Source organism: Cydia fagiglandana, chromosome 16 (assembly GCF_963556715.1).
Source record: "Cydia fagiglandana chromosome 16, ilCydFagi1.1, whole genome shotgun sequence".
Lineage (NCBI taxonomy): Eukaryota > Metazoa > Arthropoda > Insecta > Lepidoptera > Tortricidae > Cydia > Cydia fagiglandana.
The window spans coordinates 10,555,559-10,574,542 of NC_085947.1; the positions used below are offsets into that span (position 1 = coordinate 10,555,559).

The 18,984-nt window shown below is 36.5% G+C and overlaps 1 protein-coding gene across 9 annotated transcripts in view; it reads left to right on the forward strand.

Annotated features, from left to right (window-relative positions):
- The window catches only part of LOC134671975 (potassium/sodium hyperpolarization-activated cyclic nucleotide-gated channel 2), a 287,227-nt gene that overhangs the window by 193,173 nt on the left and 75,070 nt on the right, over window positions 1-18,984 (forward strand). The window contains exon 1 of one of the 9 annotated variants that reach the window (XM_063529871.1): window positions 2,793-2,961. The exons of 7 other annotated variants lie outside the window; for them this stretch is intronic. Coding sequence is in view for 1 of the 2 variants with exons in the window: in XM_063529867.1 (XP_063385937.1) it covers window positions 10,502-10,595 (94 nt within the window). In the remaining variant the exon portion in view is untranslated. Of the gene's footprint in view, window positions 1-2,792; window positions 2,962-10,399; window positions 10,596-18,984 lie in introns of those variants that run through there. One more of the 9 variants, XM_063529867.1, reaches the window with a different exon arrangement.

Here is an 18,984-nt window from a genome sequence, read left to right on the forward strand (position 1 = left end):
TTTACAGGACCAGAAAGGATAGTAGTCTTGCCATTCTTCCACGCCTTTTCAGGTTACAACACAGTTTCTTTTGTGTGTGGAAAGGGAAAAAAAGCGTATTTCAAGCTTAAAGCGCATATCCTGCTGTAACGGAGGGCCTTCTTCTTCGTTACACTCTTGATAGAGTGGTCGTGGCCATTATGAAAACTTTTGAGCGACTCATTTAACGACACGTCGCCATTCCTCCCGTAGAGCTGCTTTCCGTAAGCATTCGCTTACTGTGACCGACACACTGATTTGGTTTGGTCAGTACATCTCATTAGAGATCTTCCCCTAGCCCTGTCACTTCCTACTCTTTCTTGCACAACTAGACGTTCTGTCGAGGTTCCGTCTCGACGAGACACGTGTCGAAAGAAGTTGAGTACCGAGTTTTGCCCGTAGAAAGCAACCGCTCTTTAATGCCAAGCTCCTCAATAATTGATGCTCAGTCCATGATATGCCCAGCATTCGTCTCCAGCACCACATCTCTAGTGCATTCACTTTCTGTTTTTCGGATGCCCTTAGTGTCCATGTGAGACATACAGCATACAGAAAAGTGGGAAATATGAGGGATCTGACAATCCTGGTTTTAGTGGTCCTTGTAATGTTCCGGAGGGATTTAAATACGGTAAACAAAACAACATTGAGCAGCCAATTTTGGAAAAAAATGTTATTGTCTTGTATGACAAGTAAGAGTCTTACAATATTAAATCTGAACAGATTTGAATTACGAGATGTGAATTGGTCCTTAGACATTATTTTGATACTATGCATTGTGTTACAGTGTTCGGATCAGGTACAAGTACAAGTGTAAAAGAGTGCCGAAAAGTACTTTTTACAAAAAATAATCTTCAGTTAGAGAATCTGCCTCCAATGGAAGATGCGCTACCTACGTAAACATATTCTCCGTGCAGTTTACCAAGGAGGCTATGTTTGGGGACAGATTATAGCCCCTCAGCAACAGCTTCCATGTCCTGCTCACTGGAGCTGGTCCAAACAAAATGGTTATTGGGAGCCCATATGTACAAGCCTACATACCTGCGGCGGCTGCTGCTTGTTTAGAGCTTATTCGTTGCCGCTGCAAAACAAAATGCGCAGGGAGGTGCAACTGCGTTAAGAAAAAACTAAAATGCACGGACCCATGGGCATATAGTGGCAATTGCGAACAATATATATCTTACTCGTATTTTAACCCGCATTTTAATCAAATATCTGCTTTGTTAATTTTATCACATTTATAATAACTCTATTGGCGAAAGTTTTCCCAACATCTATATTTATACATTTAATTTATATTTGTATATATATCACGTCCAGAAGTAATTTTCTACAACCAGAAGAATAACAACTTATCAGAAACCATCGAAACATACTTAAAAATCCTAAACGCTGCATACCGCTCTTACAATGCAGGTACGCCGCGCGACACAAAACATTTTTTTTATCAGAGTTATGAAAAAAAAATGTTTAACAAGTTTACTATTCTATATAGTAGGATAACTGGGCTATTCACAGGTATTTTTTTTCTAGAGCAAATCCTCATAGTTTTAATTTTGTAGAGGATTTTCGAAATAAAAAGTGAAAAGATTTTTTTGGAATTTTTAATTTCTCGATTTTTTTGTATGGAAGAGTGAAAATTTAGTCACAGAAATGAATTTTTCATCCTCGAATTACACGAAAAAGACACCAAACTTGATATACTTGCTAGATGTATGCAGATATATAGCTTAGAGTGAGGCGCGCCGGAGCCACTTTTGCCCCCCCTCCCCTGCCCACCTGCTGGGTGGAACTTCTTGGCAACCGGGCTTAATCGGCTCAGATCATCCCCAGGAACACCTGTTCCAAGCGGTTTGCTTTGTCTCCAAAATGCAAGGTGGTGGACCTTAGAACCCCAGCTAGCAAGCGGAAATATAATTTCGTTGAGTTTAGGGACGTAATTTGAGTCAAGTGTTCGCAAAGAAGGTAAATTTGGGCGACAGGAACTTGCTATCAAGTTGTTAGCGACGCAGACACGGAAGGGAACGACTCAATTTCAAGTCGCAATCATCACCTAAAAAAACATTTATTACAAATACCTACCAAAATCCATCACTAACGTCAAAATAAAACAGGTATATAATATTTATTTAACGCATTCACTGCCAGGGGGCGTGGTAGAAACAAACTTGTATGACGGTGGACGCACATGTGCGTCGGGTGAATGTGTTAAAACGTCGATAATGATTACTGCAAAGTAGGTATGAAGACGTTAATTAGGCATAACGTAATATAATAATGGAATTACCAATGGGCTACAGAGATCAGTCTAGCTAACAGTCTGAATATAAATTGACTTTGTAATGCAATGCAAATAAGTACATCAAATGTAGGTAATGACGATAACCTTTATGTATTATCAAAGGACATTAGTTTCACAGTGTAAATTCATGTCAGGCTAAGTTTAATGCACAATCAATAAAATTATCCAAAAGATACCGGACAGAAGGTAATCGCTGTTAAAATATAACAATATATTATTAATATTATAAGACCACTTGATCACCACATGAGCCCCGGCAGATCAGCAATTCAATCTTTATACGGAGTTGCGTGCGTGAGTAATATTTGTACTAGTTATGTAAGCTGACATGTAATTATCTATTACCAATAAATAATGAGTATGAGTAATGATCGAGGAAGAAAAAGAGGATTCCACCAACTCAGTGAGCTCCTGTAGAAAAAATCCCAGTCTGTAAATCTAGCATGATAGCGAACGCTGCGCAGCGCTTCGGCGCCTAGCGTGCAGTCCTCCGCCGCCCAGCCGCGAGTAATGACATGTCGCGTGCCGCCCCACCGCTTACACTGACTAAGCTCAAGCTCGCCGCGCGAAAACCCGCCAAACCGAAACTCTAGTGCAGTGTCAACTAGTGAATAATCTACAAAATGGAAACAGAACATCTTCACGTTCGTAGTTAATTTATTCAGTGTCGATTTAGTGTTGTTTTTCAATGTTTGAAGAGCTTTATTGCTCGTCATCTGATGGGTCTAACAAACACTTTGGTATGAAAATTAGATCAGAAGTAGCGATAGAGTTACTTAAATTAACAAATATGGCTGATTATAAATTTACTGTAGATTTCTTTAATATATTTTAACTTTTTAATATTTTTTCTAACATGGCTAAAAATAATATACTAATCAGCGTTAGGATATTAGATAATATTCATAAATTGGTATTACGTTATCGCATGTGAGTTATTATTAACGACAAGATGTTGTGTTTAGGATTAGTGATAATTGTCTACTAACGCGTGATAATAAAAGCTTACTAGGCGCAAACTGGGTTAAGTTGGTAGTACTCATTCCATCGTTGCCAAGTAGGGCCAATGATACGAGTGCACTGCCAAAACAAACTACAAACTCTTGCAAGGTAACTATTTAATGGGGAAATGGTTCTAGAAGTGTCTGCGCGGCCTTTAAATTATGCATAAGTGACGTCAAAGTATTATGTTCTTTACGAAAAATATAAATAAATACAAGAGAGTATTCAAATGAAGCCGGCAGATGACAATTGTCGAGATTTTAACAGTATTATTGTTATGCGCGTGAAAGAATTAGCCGTGACTTTCTGGCGCAAATCAGTTACTTCAAATGCTTCAAAACGTTTACTTCTATGTATGTTTGAACGAATTTTCAAACAAATTTGCCAAAATAGGTATTAGCTTGAAAAGACAAACATTCACATATAATGAATATCTGTAATCCCCTATCGGAACATGAATTGAAAGACTTAAATGAGTCAACGGGTGTTATCGGAATACGTTAATGATTAAATTATCACCGGACAGTTAAAATAAAATTGCATAAATGAGGTACGAGGTACGGTTGATTTTCATAAAAATGTTCAAAGATCTCTCTATTCTCTATTACTCAAACTCTTGTTACCAAAAAATCCTTTTCTAACTTTTGGGGCAATTAGCATAAGGTTAGTTATTACCTAAGAGATGATTACATTATACATTATAATAATTATTTCGTCCCTCGATTTTTGGCTTCCTAAAACCATAAATATTAATTTTGCAACCGCGGAACGATGCTTCTTTTATTTACCTAAAGTGTTTTTAAGCAATATGCGTGGACAATTGGACATATTATGTAGGTAGGTATCTACACACTTATTTTTTGGTCTATATAAACGTACGAGTATAAGTACCTAGGGATTTTTAGATCAGAATTCAACAGGCAAATTATTTATTTGTATCACATATTTCATTGTTTAGCTAACTACTAACATAATTATACTCTTTTATATATTTTTTTTTTCATAAGTACCTATATAAAACAATGAGGAAAACACATTTTTAATTATTATTATTGCGAGCCTATTGTGTCCCACTGCTGGGCAAAGGCCTCCCCCCTCTTCTTCCATTCCTCCCGATTTTGAGCTGCATCTGGCCAGTCTCTCAAAAAGGAGTCTAAGTTCTCCCGCCATCGCCGACGAGGTCTGCCGGATCTCCGGTTCGACTCATGGGGCACCCACTCCGTGGTTATCTTGACCCATAAGTCATTCGGCATGCGGCAGTAAGTAAGCAAAATGCTGTGTACAAATTAGCAAAATAGAATTCCACAAACTTGATAGCAAACATCTATAATCGCATGTCAACTATTACTATGTCAAATTACGTAAGCAGATATAGCGAGTAATGTCAATGTCGCTCACAGAGTTGTATAGTTAATTTGTTCGATAAATATGAATTAATCGTCGTACGTCGCCCAACACGTGACTGAACTAATAACACTACAATGTCAATTAGATGTAACCAATACTTGTGTTTGCCAGGATTAAATCAGCTAAGAACTTCGTGTACATAAATACTAATAGAGTGTAAGCCTGCGTCTGTAAGACATGACTCAGTTTTTGGGTTTCCGTACCTCAAAAGAAAACAACGGAATCTGCCGGTCTGTCCGACCATCCCCCCCCCCCCTTCCTTATCTCCAAGAGTAATGGGACTAAAATTTTGAAATAAAAACACAAAATAGATAGTTCTTTACCTATAGATGACAGGAAAACCTATTAGAAATTTGCAGTCAAGCGTGAGTAGGACTTAATATACGGAACCTTTGAAACGCGCGTCCGACTCGCACTTGGCCGGTTTTTAAGACCCCGACGATTTCAGTCAAAGCTGGAGTTCCTTTAAGCTAGTTATAAATTTTAGTCTTCTGTGACTCAAGTCTATTCCAGAGAAGTTTAAATTGTTTACTAGGTCAATCCACTTTTCTTATCATACGTTACCAGTGTTGGTGTTGCCAAGGTCAATCTTTAAAACCATGTTACTTTAAAACCACTTACAAAAAATTTAATTGACTTGGCATGCTACAGCGTCGACGAATTTGTCGAAACGTGTACTGACCCTAAGTAATCTACCATACTTATACACAATTATAAATTTATAAACCAATGTATAGGTACTCACTTTATGAAATTAATAATTTAATAACTTATGTTTGTTTCAGCCATATGCGACCCTATTTGACTACTTACTGATTGTTTAGGTACTTGATTTGTTTCGCTTAAAACATGTTGTTTATTTAATAGTTATATAAAAAAATTACTGTGCAAATGCTGTACCTACCTACTACATATTATTACTAATTTATTATTGACTGACTTGTAAAACATTGACTTTTATCAATAAATATCTTGTATCTTGTATGTTTTTACGGGATTTAAATTCAATAATAGTTATTTGTTTTACAAGGGGGCAAAGTTGTTGTTTAACCGCTCGTGCTAATATTGATACCCGAGCAAGCGAAAGATTCCAAAATTGAACCACGAGCGTAGCGAGTGGTTCCAAAAATGGAATCTTGAGCGTTTCGAGGGTTTCAAAGCACGAGGGTTAAACAAAATTTGCCCCCGAGTGAAACGCAAAATTTTTCACCACACCAACCCGAAGCAAATATTAAATGTAAAATATCAAACAAAATCAAACCAAATCAAATCCAAATAAATGTTATTAAATATTTATCATCCAAATCATCATATAAAAGTCAATTCTACCAGCAAACATAAGAAAACAACTCAAAATTTACATTTGATTACTTTGCCTCACATGTGAATAAAATGCAACTTTGCTATCAGTTTTTGAAGTGCAAAGTAAGACTTTCCGAGCTGGTGTGGTGAAAACGTACATTCTATGACAGTCTTAGGCTAAGGTTAGTTATATTTGCTACAACATACTTACTTAACGTGTACTTATCTCCTGGAAATAATAACATAAATAAATAGTTGAGCCTTGTTTTCTCAAATTCGCTATTTAGGTACGAGTACACAACATCTGAGGAAAGCGGTGTTTTTTTTTTCCAAACTTTTATCTACTGAGATAAAAACTGTTTTTAGTCAATTGTATTATATAATAGAATCGATTTTTTGAGTCACTTCTAAAAAAGACTAGTCACAAAACTAGAAAGATAAAGAGCTTGACTAAAAAAATTGTATCATAAAAAATATAATCGTTTTAGTATCAAATTTGGGAACTCCACGCCATGAATGTGCTATTGGCGTGTTAAGATTGGATTAATAGAGTCGCACGAATAAAAGTCTGCAGCGGATTTGATAGCCTACGCAATGTAAGTGTTATTTATACGTCATAATTTCATAGAAGTTTGAAGTTTAAAATTACACTTGCACTGCGTGGGCTATCAAAATCGCTGCAGACTTTTTACGGTCTGACTATATCGTGTTGGTTGCACTCGCAAGCATTCTGTAGAGAAATCAGACAAAAGTGCTATTTTTTATATTATTTATTGCGAACCATGGTACATAGCTGTTACAATTTTATTAAGGAACACATGATGGTTCAAGAAGATTTGTCAAAACATAGCTAATTGAATGACTATCGATATTGGCTCTGAATTAGTTACTGGAGTAATTACCTACCTGCTTCGATAATGGTAATGATATGGCGCATTGAATACGTTCGAAGAAGAATATTTACCACATCACTCGTATCAATGAGTTTCTGAAGAACTTATTTACAAAATTCATTCGATATTTACTAGATACGCTTCGGTAAAGGAAAATATCGTGAGGAAACCTGCTGACGTTTGCGAAATAATTTAAATTTATGTGTGATGTGATGCCCCTAATCCACATTAGGCTAGCGTGGGCCGTGGGGACTTCACTTAGCTCAAACCATCTCGTGAGAGTAGGCCTGTTGGCTAATGATGGAACCGCAAAGTAAATGAACACTACGAAGTACGGTATAGATAAATTAAAGAATAGCTAAGCCTCTTTGAAGCTTATTACAGTAAGTTAAGCTGATTTTGTCCTAATTAATTAGTTAATATTTAAGCAAGATCTAATAAGTATTCTGGGAACTCGTGAATATTTTAATTCAAACATAAGAGTAAAAAAGTTTATATGAGTCGTCGATAAGATCTTATCTCGTAAAAGCGTCATATACGAACTGACCATACACACTATTTGAATAAGTTGCTAAGTTACCAATACCAATCGTTTATTCTCATATTTGACAGTACATATTCTACGATGAACTACTGTTACCTAGTTTGCGTTTGTAACAGCGCCATCTCTTAGGAAATTTGGACATCAAACTATATCGGCTCAAACACACACTAAATGCAATGGCAACGTTCAAACAAACAATTTACTCGCACGAAGCAACAGGCGTATTTACATGAGGCACATCGACGTCGATACACAATGTTGTAAACTACTGCTGAAACGCTGATAATCCATCGACAGCCGGCATGCCTGCCTGACGGTTGCCAACTGTCACGGGCTGATAAAGTTTCACACTGGAAATATGATTAGGTAGTGTTCGTGTCGAATCAATATTACATTGTCTAATAACTTTTCATTTACTTATTCGGAATTGAATTTACTGTCATCAATACTATTTAGGTACTGTCAATATGAATTCTTTTCACGTTTAGATATCGTACGACGTACAGAGATCGGATCTCTGTTGCTACAACATCTCGTGTGGAATGCGTTGCCGAATATTTTAAATACATACCTACATGTTTGGCAAAAAAAGTTGACTAAATCCGTTGCACGTTTAATTTTCCACTAAATAAATCCCATAATTCTTTTTATTATCCGTCACCATCACTATGCAACAGTTTACCAAAATAACACCGTGATATTTTACTCCGCCGTCTGACCCGATTCCATGAATTTTTGTTATTTTCTTCTTACAAATATAAGCGAGCCCGAAATCCCTACGTGTCACACAATCTAAACACAAAGATATGTTATGTTTTCTGTAAACATGAATGGTCGAAATCTAAAAATCGCGTTTGATAAATCTTACTACGCAAGCGAACATTTTATATAATATTGATCACTATCGTATCGCGGACAATGAAAATAAATAGATTTTGAAATCCTACAATCGATGAAACAACATAAAAATTGGCCGTATTCCAGCATATTAGCACTTACTCATAATGCCTTTTTCAAGATTAAAGATGTAAACCTAGATATTCAAATAAGCGGGCATTAAAATACAAAACAATAGCTAAATTAGATATTGTAACAAAAGTACAATTTAAGAAAAAAATATTAATAGGTAGTAGCCGCCAAACTGATAATCTTCATGTGTGTACCTGCTTTTTCAGTGAAATTTTGTCATTGACAATTCAAATTACAGTGGCGAACCGAAACCTGCGAATGCGTTGCGGACACACAAATTGCCTTTTTTTGCAGACTCAACCTAGGTCCAATTCAATTTATTTCGAGCATACGCTCAACGCTGGCCACGCGCGATAATCATTTGACCGAATCTGATAATGAGTGGTATGCGGTTACGCTAATAGTAAAATGACAAACATCCTCTGATTTTGCATCGTGAATGGTTCCCGGTAACTAATACCTATCATTATGGATGATGATCGAATTATGTAACGGTTTGCGATTTTTATATACACTCGTAATTATAATTTGCTATAATACCTAATGTGGATATTGTGGATACAGAATACGCGAACAAAGTGCTAAACGATATAGATGATTTGGAGCGTGTTCTTCTGAGGAACTACTTCAACTACTTATTACTGATTACTGTACTTAATTATATATATTATTTCGAGCATTTACTAAAATAACAGCTCTTAATCTGCCTGAATTCCTTTGTAAGATACTCGTAGTAGGTACGATTACGAACTTTGGATCTAATTCTAAATTGCAATACCTAGTGATCTACCGAGATTGGAGTCAATCTGATTGTATGCGCTAGTTTGTACAGTCAACAACAGAGCTATGAATACAGGCAAAGTGCCAAAAATATGTATACACGACCTTAATGTACAGGCAATAAAGTCCTGTATACATATTTTTGACACTTTGCCTGTATTCATAGCTCTGTTGTTGACTGTACAAGCTGGAAGATGAATGTGTGAGAGTACGCTTTGATATTCAGATTGACTTTTAATCAAGTTCGTACCTATAGAGATTGTTGTCACTGGATTTAAGCGTTGATCTACAATAGCGACTGATATGAATTCCTAAAGTATCTAACAAACAATTCAATTTTAAAGTCGTTTAAATTTAAACTATCCTGCTTTCGCTTTCATGTATTCATTTAAAGGTGACATTCGGATTACGACTGCAGCGCGTACCTAACTATTGCGGTTTTACTGCTGCTTCTTTGACGCGAGCATTGTCACTGTCAAGCTATACTCTGTATCTTTAGACATTTAAATAAAAGTAAACAAACATTTTGTAAATTTCTCTAACATTCATTGGCTAACCAAGCAAATACAAAAGCGCCTGGATCTATCACTGAACGACCTGACTTTAACCTACATTATTTGACCATGTAATGTTTTTATCTACCCTCAACTGGCTTAAGGAGCCATTTGAGGGTAGATTTTATTTACTTTTATTTAAATACCTAAAGATACAGACTATACTTGATAGAATAAGATGGTTGATTTAACGTTCTATTTGCGACAGTAAAGCTGACATTCGGATGTCAACTACAGCTGCATACCTGCTGCGGCATCAACAACGTCACTGTATCCGTCAATTTCCTTTATAAAATGAGTGACAGATTGAATGGGACTTCAATAATGCGGCAGCGAACGTCACCCATTTTATCTAGGAAATTTACAGATACCTACAGCGCCTGCGTCAAAGTTGCAACAGTACTGCTCCTGCAGTCGTCATCCAAAGTCCATATTAATACGATTGTAATCAAAATCGGCATATGCCATTAACGTATTCGAGAATAAACTAACTAAGTAGTGGCATTATGGCATATCGACAACGCTAATTGAGTTTACTAATAAATCTATGGCACGTGTTTGTCCACTAACGTTTTCTTAGTTATTGCATATTGCTGATTGACTATAAAATTAAGACAGGTAATAATTACCGCTCAGTATTAGTTTCTATCTGAGACAAGCATGTCGTGCCTGTCGATCGATAGTTGTTTGCCTACCGACTCGGACGCGAGATTCCAAAACCAATGACGCGATCATGGTGTACTTGAAAAGTTTAAGAGTGTCGTTCAGTAAACGCTTAAATCGCGCGGGAAAGAAATGTGTAACAACCAGCGCGAAGTACTCACCAAGTAAGTTAATTAGTTTAAGTACCCGTTTTAAAAATAATGTTACAGTGCGGTACAGGTGCTGTGTTATTCTGTTATTTTCCACATGGAATAAATTATGCAAAGTAATGTGTGCGTACAAATTATTGCCAAATTATTATTCAGGTAAGATTATAGATTATACGCATGTGTTTATTGAACAAATACCTACATAATTTAACTGGAATTTGGAAAAAATTACAAACGTTACAATTGTTTTTGTATATTTTACACATTATACTTAACTTACGGGAAGGTAGTTATAACATGAACAAAACTAATAATATTACGTTTGTAGATTGTTTTTTTAAAAGGAACAATTATAATAGGAGATTTAATGACGCTATTTCACTCAAATCAACTGTCATCATATTTTGTGGTCAAGTTGGTTTACATTTAGGTAGTTATAACGTAGACTACCGGTCCAACTAGCAGATAAATTATTTACGTTTCGACCTTGTATTTTGCCCCAAAAATAATAGATATTTTATTGAATTCTGTACGATCTTTTGCACTAAATATGTAACCACCAGTGGCGGCGCGTCCACAAAAGCCGATTCCCACCGTCTTGCCTGTTTTTGGACGTTTGAGCAGAGTTGTAAACGAAATATGTAAGCCAAATTAGCCCCGGCTTGTTTATGTTATATGTTTGACGCGCCGCCACTGGTAACCACAAAGCTACTGTAGTATCTTTATATCATAAGCTCATAACTCAAGTCTTGCGGATGGACAAGTAACTTAAATGTATGCTAGTGTCATAGTGTAAGTTACGGCTTGGCAAAAAAGAGTAGAAATTAAAAAGTGGCAAAACTGTAGTGTCGTCCCGTTTTCTTATATATATTGGTTTGAAAGGGACGACACTACAGTGTGACCACTTTTTAATTTCTACTCTTTTTTGCCAAGCTGTACGGCGTCTTACAAAACCGTTTCTCAGCCTCTACCTACCTCAACCGTAGCAAAAACAAATGACTGTCGTATTCGTATACCGACCCGGCCACATGTGTTTCCAAGCTGCAAAAACACGCATGTTTTCGCTTAATCTGTCTCCCTTATCGTTTTGTAAGAAAAAGTGGTATCAGTTGCTAGTGGCATTGGCGGTCCGTTCTTTAATGCCGTTATTAGACAATATATTATGGTTCATAAGTATCCCACACTCGAGTCATATATCTATGCAATAACTCATTTATTTACTCAATAAAAAATATACAACATAATATTACACATATTTTTTTGCCAAACTGCATGACAGTTTGTTCTAAGTGTTAAATACCATAGTGCTAAAGTTGATAATTAATTAACCCTTTTCCTTTAACGGTGCTTAAAAATACTAACAAAACCACTTTACTCTTATTTGGCCTATCATACCGACCGAGTCACCCGTGTTTTTTTTTTGTTTACATTGATAAAATACCTAGAAAAAACTATAGTATGATTATTCTGTGCTCCTCGACAAATATCATGTTTTTTTCAAATAATGTAAGTTATATATCCCAGATAGCTCAATACATAAATTATTAAATATGTCATGCTACTTTCAAATTTACTGGTACTTACTCAATATTAGCCAAAAATATTTCACAAGTTTGCAGCTAAAAGTTCTGTATAATTTGTAAATTTTCGTTAAAACTTGTATTCTTTTAGGAATACAAGTTATTTATATCGACAACAATATACGCGTCCAACTTGGAACATTACAATAACAAATTATTAGCTTTTCGTTGATAATGAAACCTTATTTTTATAACTTTTGATATAACTCCAGGGAAACTTTTACTATAAAGTTTTCTCTTGGAGCTTTTACATTTCTTGCGTCTGTTCGAAATAATCAAATTCTTGTATTATGATACCGTCAGGTGACAAGTGTGACAGCCAAAACTCACTAATTACCACCACAAGTTAATAGCCATAGTGAACCATATTAGTACTGGAATAAGGTAGATTTTTGTTTAATTATTTTTAGTAGGTAATTAGTGAATTTTGGTTGTCATCTGACGATATTAGTGAGTAAAATAATGTTACTATGATGTATGTAAATATTTATGTTCATTCAAGAACCAAAATTGCATAGAACTGCATTTTTTTTAAATATGTAGTAGAGTAAAGCTCTTCCATTTTATTTGTAGTGGGTCTATTTGTATGTCTGTCCTTATCTAATATTGAAATGCAGCAACACTTGAAGGCAACATTTTGCAATTCAAATATTGTTCCGTATATATTGAAAGTTGCAATTTTCCTAGTGGCGGAGACATTCTCAGAAAAATATCCAGAGTATTCATGGGAACCTATTCTTTGTTAGAATTTGGTCATCATACCCTAACTCCATAGGATGTGATCGGGTGTACTCTGTAAACACTGTAGATCCATATACATACTTACGTACTAAGGCACGTATTAGAATGGTTAGTTATGACAAATAACAAGATTCTAAACAGCACGAGGCTTATTAGTCCTATAGTCAGGTTAGTATTACCTATAGGTTGCTTCACGAAAGCTGGCGTCACGGAAGAAAGAAAGAGCGCCCCGCGCTCTGCTGGCGTGGATATAGCTGTCGAAATTCATACATACATGTACACTACACGCTACGTGTAGATATGAACTTGCAGAAAAGTTTTAAATTCACATGATTGTGTGTAGTACCTAGCGTCAAAGACGTAACGTAAAACAGTACAGTATCTATTAAAAATATTATTAACTTGTAACACATCGGTAACTCGTGGCATTTAGGTAGCACTTAAAAGATTAATCTTAATTATTATTTGTGTTAATTAGTTAATAATATTAAACAAAGTTAAAAATTAATAAACAACACATATTCCTATACGAGTCGAGAAAAAGAAACCACAAAAAAAAGGAATTAATGAAACTAATCTTTTAAGTGCTACCTAAATGCCACGAGTTACCGATGTGTACTTGTACATTACGAGCGGGAGATCAAAGCAATAAACGTTAATACTTCTTTTCCAAACTGCTAGCGAATGTATTCAGTTGAACATGTTAATAATGAACCCTCATAATTACAATTTTAATTACCAACTACAAATAATAAAGAAATTCATTTTACAAGTAAACAAAAACATTTATATACCTATACTTTTTCAGTGACTGTTCCTACCTATGTATTTGCAATTAGGCAAAACCTTTTTTTCTCTTGGAAACGCTCTCACAAAATCGCTTCATGTGAAATATCCGTCATGTGCGACTATCCGGACAAAAGCCTAAGGGTCTCCCCAAATATATCGACGCGCATTCGGCAAAAGCCGATATGAAAAAGCTTTATGTCCGCGCAATAAGAGCGAAAAACCGGTCGACGCGTCCGGCGTCGTCGGCCGTCGCGAGCCGAGCCAAACGACGACTTTTTCGCTCTTATTGCGCGGACATAAAGCTTTTTCCTATCGTATTTTGCCGATTCCGCGTCGACATATCTAGGGGAACCCTAAGCTATCGTGACGAATCATTTTTTTTTTCGTGGATTGTGGATCCTGTGCCCAAATGCGCTCAAATGATTTTGAATAGGCAATCCCATGGAAATCATATTCTGTGTCTATCTATTATGTACTAGATACATCACCGGTGATGAATATTTAGGTACCTACTTGGAATTGTGAATATATTCCCACTGGAATATTGAGCTTGACTCGATCAACTGCAGCAATGTTAATTTTTAATAGAACATTTTACAGGATAATAAGGATATGCGGCACGTCTTATTAACAAAAAGGTATTGTTTAATCATAAATTAAGTAATATTTTATAATATAATAAATGTTTTCACGGTTGCGGCCTCGTGCCGCTTTCAAAGAACACGTCTGTTCACGCGCCTGTCCGTTCGCAGCTTTACTACCTAGTTATATATAGATATGTAAACGAATAAAAGTACTTGAGATTCTGACCCAAACTAAATACGCTTGTAGTTAGGTTAGCTAGTTACATAATCAGATAATATCTAACAAATAGAGAATTAATTACAGATACCTATCCGATTTGAGAAATGTAAAGAGTGTTATGATAGTTTTGTGGTGAAAGAAAAACATTTGGTGAACATAACGTAAATAAGTCGAGCTTTAAAGCGCGAGTGAAAATTCCGAGTTATAATGCTATTAGTGAATTATTTAAGAGGTATTCAGATCGAAACTTCTGGTCTCGCACGTAAAAAGACATTGCCAGCCAGATCAAGGCCCAGCTAGATATGAGCGCCGATTGGCATTTAGCCGGCGGCGGCGCGCCGGTCAAAATCGGTCGGCGGCGGCGGCGAATCGGCGGCGTGGCCTTGAAACACCTTTGATTAATGAAGAAATAATTAAAACCGAAATTTTACCAAAATAACATGTTTTTGCTGTAAGAAAGTTATAAAATAAGTGCATTATTCAACTTCAAGGATAATTTATTGCGTAAACGTACGAAAATAGTTTTATATAGTATAAACACTCGCATAAACGGTATCGTGCTGCATTAGAGCCGGTCTTAATCTTGGTGAGGCCCTGGCCGGAAGATCTTTGCGAGGCCCTTATCTTTTGTGCTAACTAAACAGTAGCGGATTGACTGTATCATCAGGAAAACGTCTTGTCGATATTCTAAAGAGCCGAAGTGAGGAAAATCAAGCTTTGTCCTTAACCAAAATCAACCCAACAAAACCGATTTATGTCTAAAGGTGAGGCTCGAGGCCGAGCTCCACCTAACACCGAAGACCTCATTCCGACGCCTTCCCATGTGAGCATGCGAGGCCAGAGACTGAGCTGCTGGTATTAAGCATACAGCTTAGAATCGAAAGCCAATTGTGAGCTTGGCTGACGGCCGAATGCCTGGAGCGCCGATTGCGGTGCGGTTCTGTGCAAGGCCGAAGACCAAGCTGCAAGAGAGCAGAGCTTAGAAGTGAACTAGTGGTCCAGTGTAAGCAAGTCCGAAGGCCGATAAAGACAGAGGCCTTAATGTTAAAAACTTGGAGATCCAAACATTTTAAATGCGAGGCCGAAAGTTGAGCTCCAAACAGAGCCGAAAACTTGGTGGTTCAGATAGCGGCATACATCCATGCGAGCGATGCGAGGCCAAAGATTCAAAGATTGAGCTTCGAGAGAGCAAAGTTTGAAATTTGAACAACGGCCAAGTTTAAATGAGAGCCTTTTCCGTTTCCGACGCCCTTCCTTTGGACGTGAAAACGCTTAATATCTGAAATTAACCCCTTTTTACACATTTTAAAAACATTCAGCCATGCTTGCAATGGTTAATTTCGCGGTGAATGACGGATTTCCTAACCATCTGGCAAAATTTGTAATTTCGTTGTCCTAAGACTAGTAGCGCGGTTACCAGACAGAAAAGTTTGAATTTACCTTCGATATTTTTGAATTATATGGACCTAAACTACCTTTTGAATGTCTATAAGCTATTCAGAGTGGCGCCGTTAAAGATCTAAACTAGATAAAATCTGATTCTGAAAGTAGTAGTATCTAACAAGGTCACGCCGATGCCACGCCGATAGCGCAGCGTCGGCGGCGGCGGCGCGAATATTTTGTCGGCGGCGGCGGCGCGCCGGCGCGGCGCTCATATTTAGGCCCAGCACAATGAGCTTTACCTACTCGTATGTATTAAGCGTAAAGCGCGAACAATAAAGCCTGACGGCGAGTGGCGTCAACACCGCGGCACGGAACGAAACCTATCACTCAGAATTCTCCACGACTGTCAGAAGATTTGCAACATAATGACACCGTCACCACACCCAAAACTAAGAGCACAGAACAATATTTAAACTTAAATTCGCTGTTCAAATATATTGTAACTAAGTACATATTATTGTTTTGACTTAAGGTTCATCATGAGAGTGACATTCCATTTCCAACTGCAGCTGCAATACTGTTCATTTTACTATGGAAATTGACAATGACAGCAACGCGTTTCCATAGTAAAATGAACAGTATTGCAGCTGCAGTTGGAAATGGAATGTCACTTTGAATCTTCTTTTAGTCAATATATTGAACGGAAAAAAAGAGATTCACGTATTTTACATACTATTGTATATGTATGCAAAACAGAAGACACTCTATTGAAAAGTATCCGTCAAAAAATATAATATATTCCAGTATAAATCTCTGACTGCAAATTATTGGTCAAAACTCAAAGTCAAATCGAAACATTATTGTCCAGTTGAGAGGTTTCCTAGTAGCTATCACCCGAAGTAAGGGAATGGCAATTTTTAAAAGACAAATGATAAAATCTGACGCTGCGCTACAAAGAGACTGCAGTGGTTAGCTAGATTAGTGTAGGTACGATTATCCCCTAATACCTATGTATTTAATTAAAATGAGTATCCTGCTATAAATCTATTATATGACCTAGAGCGAAGTAGGTACCTCTTTAAACTTTTCTTAGTATTAATTTACATCAATTTAGTATCGTATTACCAAGCCGTCATAAAAGCTAACGACACAAAAGCTTGATAACTGTATTGAAATTCTGTTTTATAATGACTTTGCACTAGTTTGACTTGGCAGTCTTTGTATCATTAAAAGCAATGAAAATTATCTCCCAGCAACACACGCGATTATCTATCTTCGAAGTTACCAATTTTAAGCTATGAATATGTAAGTAAGTATGTAAAATCTTTCAAAGCGAGATTTTATAAGTACCTAGTATTGCCTAGAAAATTATTTTTAAATTTTACTTCAAAAAAACTTGAAATAGTTATTTGTTTTACAAGGGGGCAAAGTAGTTGTTTAAGCTCTCGTGCTAATATTGATACCCGAGCAAGCGAAAAATTCCGAAATTGAACCACGAGCGTAGCGAGTGGTTCGAAAAAGGTATCTTGAGCGTTGCGAGGGTTTCAAAGCCACGAGGGTTAAACAAAAATTGCCCCCGAGTGAAACACAAAATTTTTCACCACACCAACCCGAAACAAATATTAAATGTAAAATATCAAACTAAATCAAATCCAAATGAATGTTATTAAATATTTATCATTCGAAAGCATCATTTAAAAGTCAATTCTACCAGCAAACATAAGAAAAAAACTCAAAATTTGCATTTGATTACTTTGCCTCACATGTGAATAAAATGCAACTTTGCTATCAATTTTTGAAGTGCAAAGTAAGCCTTTTCGAGCTGGTGTGGTGAAAAAATAATTATTTATAATAAAATATTTGGGACATCTTACATAGATCAACCTAGCCCCAAACTATACAAAGCTTGTACTATGAGTGCTTGGCGACGTTATACATACTTATATAGATAAATACATACTTATATACATAGAAAACACCCATGACTCAGGAACAAATATTAGTGTTCATCACACAAATACATGCTGTTACTGGGATTCGAACCCAGGACCATCCGCATCGCAGGCAGGGTCACTACACTACCCACTAGGCCAGACCGGTCGTCAAAAACGTCAAATTTAAACATATAGAATCCTGTTGTTTTATGTTTTGTAGTTTTGCTTAATTTATTGTACATTTCAGCTGCACTGAGTATTTACAGAAACTAAAACAACATTCAGGACCTCTAAGTGGGGTTTCAGCAGGTATTTGTTTAACTTAAATAAAGGTTACGTGTTGACAAATAAGCCTGTAAGGGTAGCCCATTCTTCAGTAAAGGTCGGACATCACTAACACCTGAAAAAACTACGAAAGAAGTTGAGATGACTTGCAAGTCTCAAATCTCAAAGCTGGGATGATATCGCAAATCGCCGGGAACGCGAAACTGTATTTGATATACTAAATTGTTAAATGTATTTGTTTTTATCAATTTGTTTTCTGATAAGTTGTGAAACTTTTCGGATTAGTGGTCGGAAAAATATTAAGAGAATGGAGCTATATTTAGGCCATTTAGGGTCCCGTAGTGAATGAGGAACCGGTTTATCTGACTGTCCATCCACCCGTGGCTTAGCTCACTGAACCATTAGTGCTAGAAAGCTGCATTTGGCATGGGTATCAATTTCACTACACATAAAACAAAGTCCCCCGCCGCGTCTTCTGTCTGTTTGTGTGTTTGTATGTTCGCGATAAACTCAAAAACTACCGAACGGATTTTCATGCGGTTTTCACCTATTAATAGAGCAACTTTCGAGGAAGGTTTAATTTACTAAACCGTGCGTAGTAGTATAATTATGTATAAATCAATGACGCCGACTAAGTGATAAAAATAAAAACTACAAGAAAGGTATACCTACAACGTAAGTAACGTAAAGTTAACACGTAAGGTGGTGTATTTTTCTCGCTTCAACCGTAGGTTCAGTAGGCTACAAAAAAAAATTAATAAAGACTTTCAATGATAACATGATCGAATGAGTCAGTTTTGAGTTTTCGCAAAATGTATTTCCTTCTTAGTAAAAACACGTACTGCTCCCTGCCGCTTGTTATATACATATTATCAACTAATAGCCCCA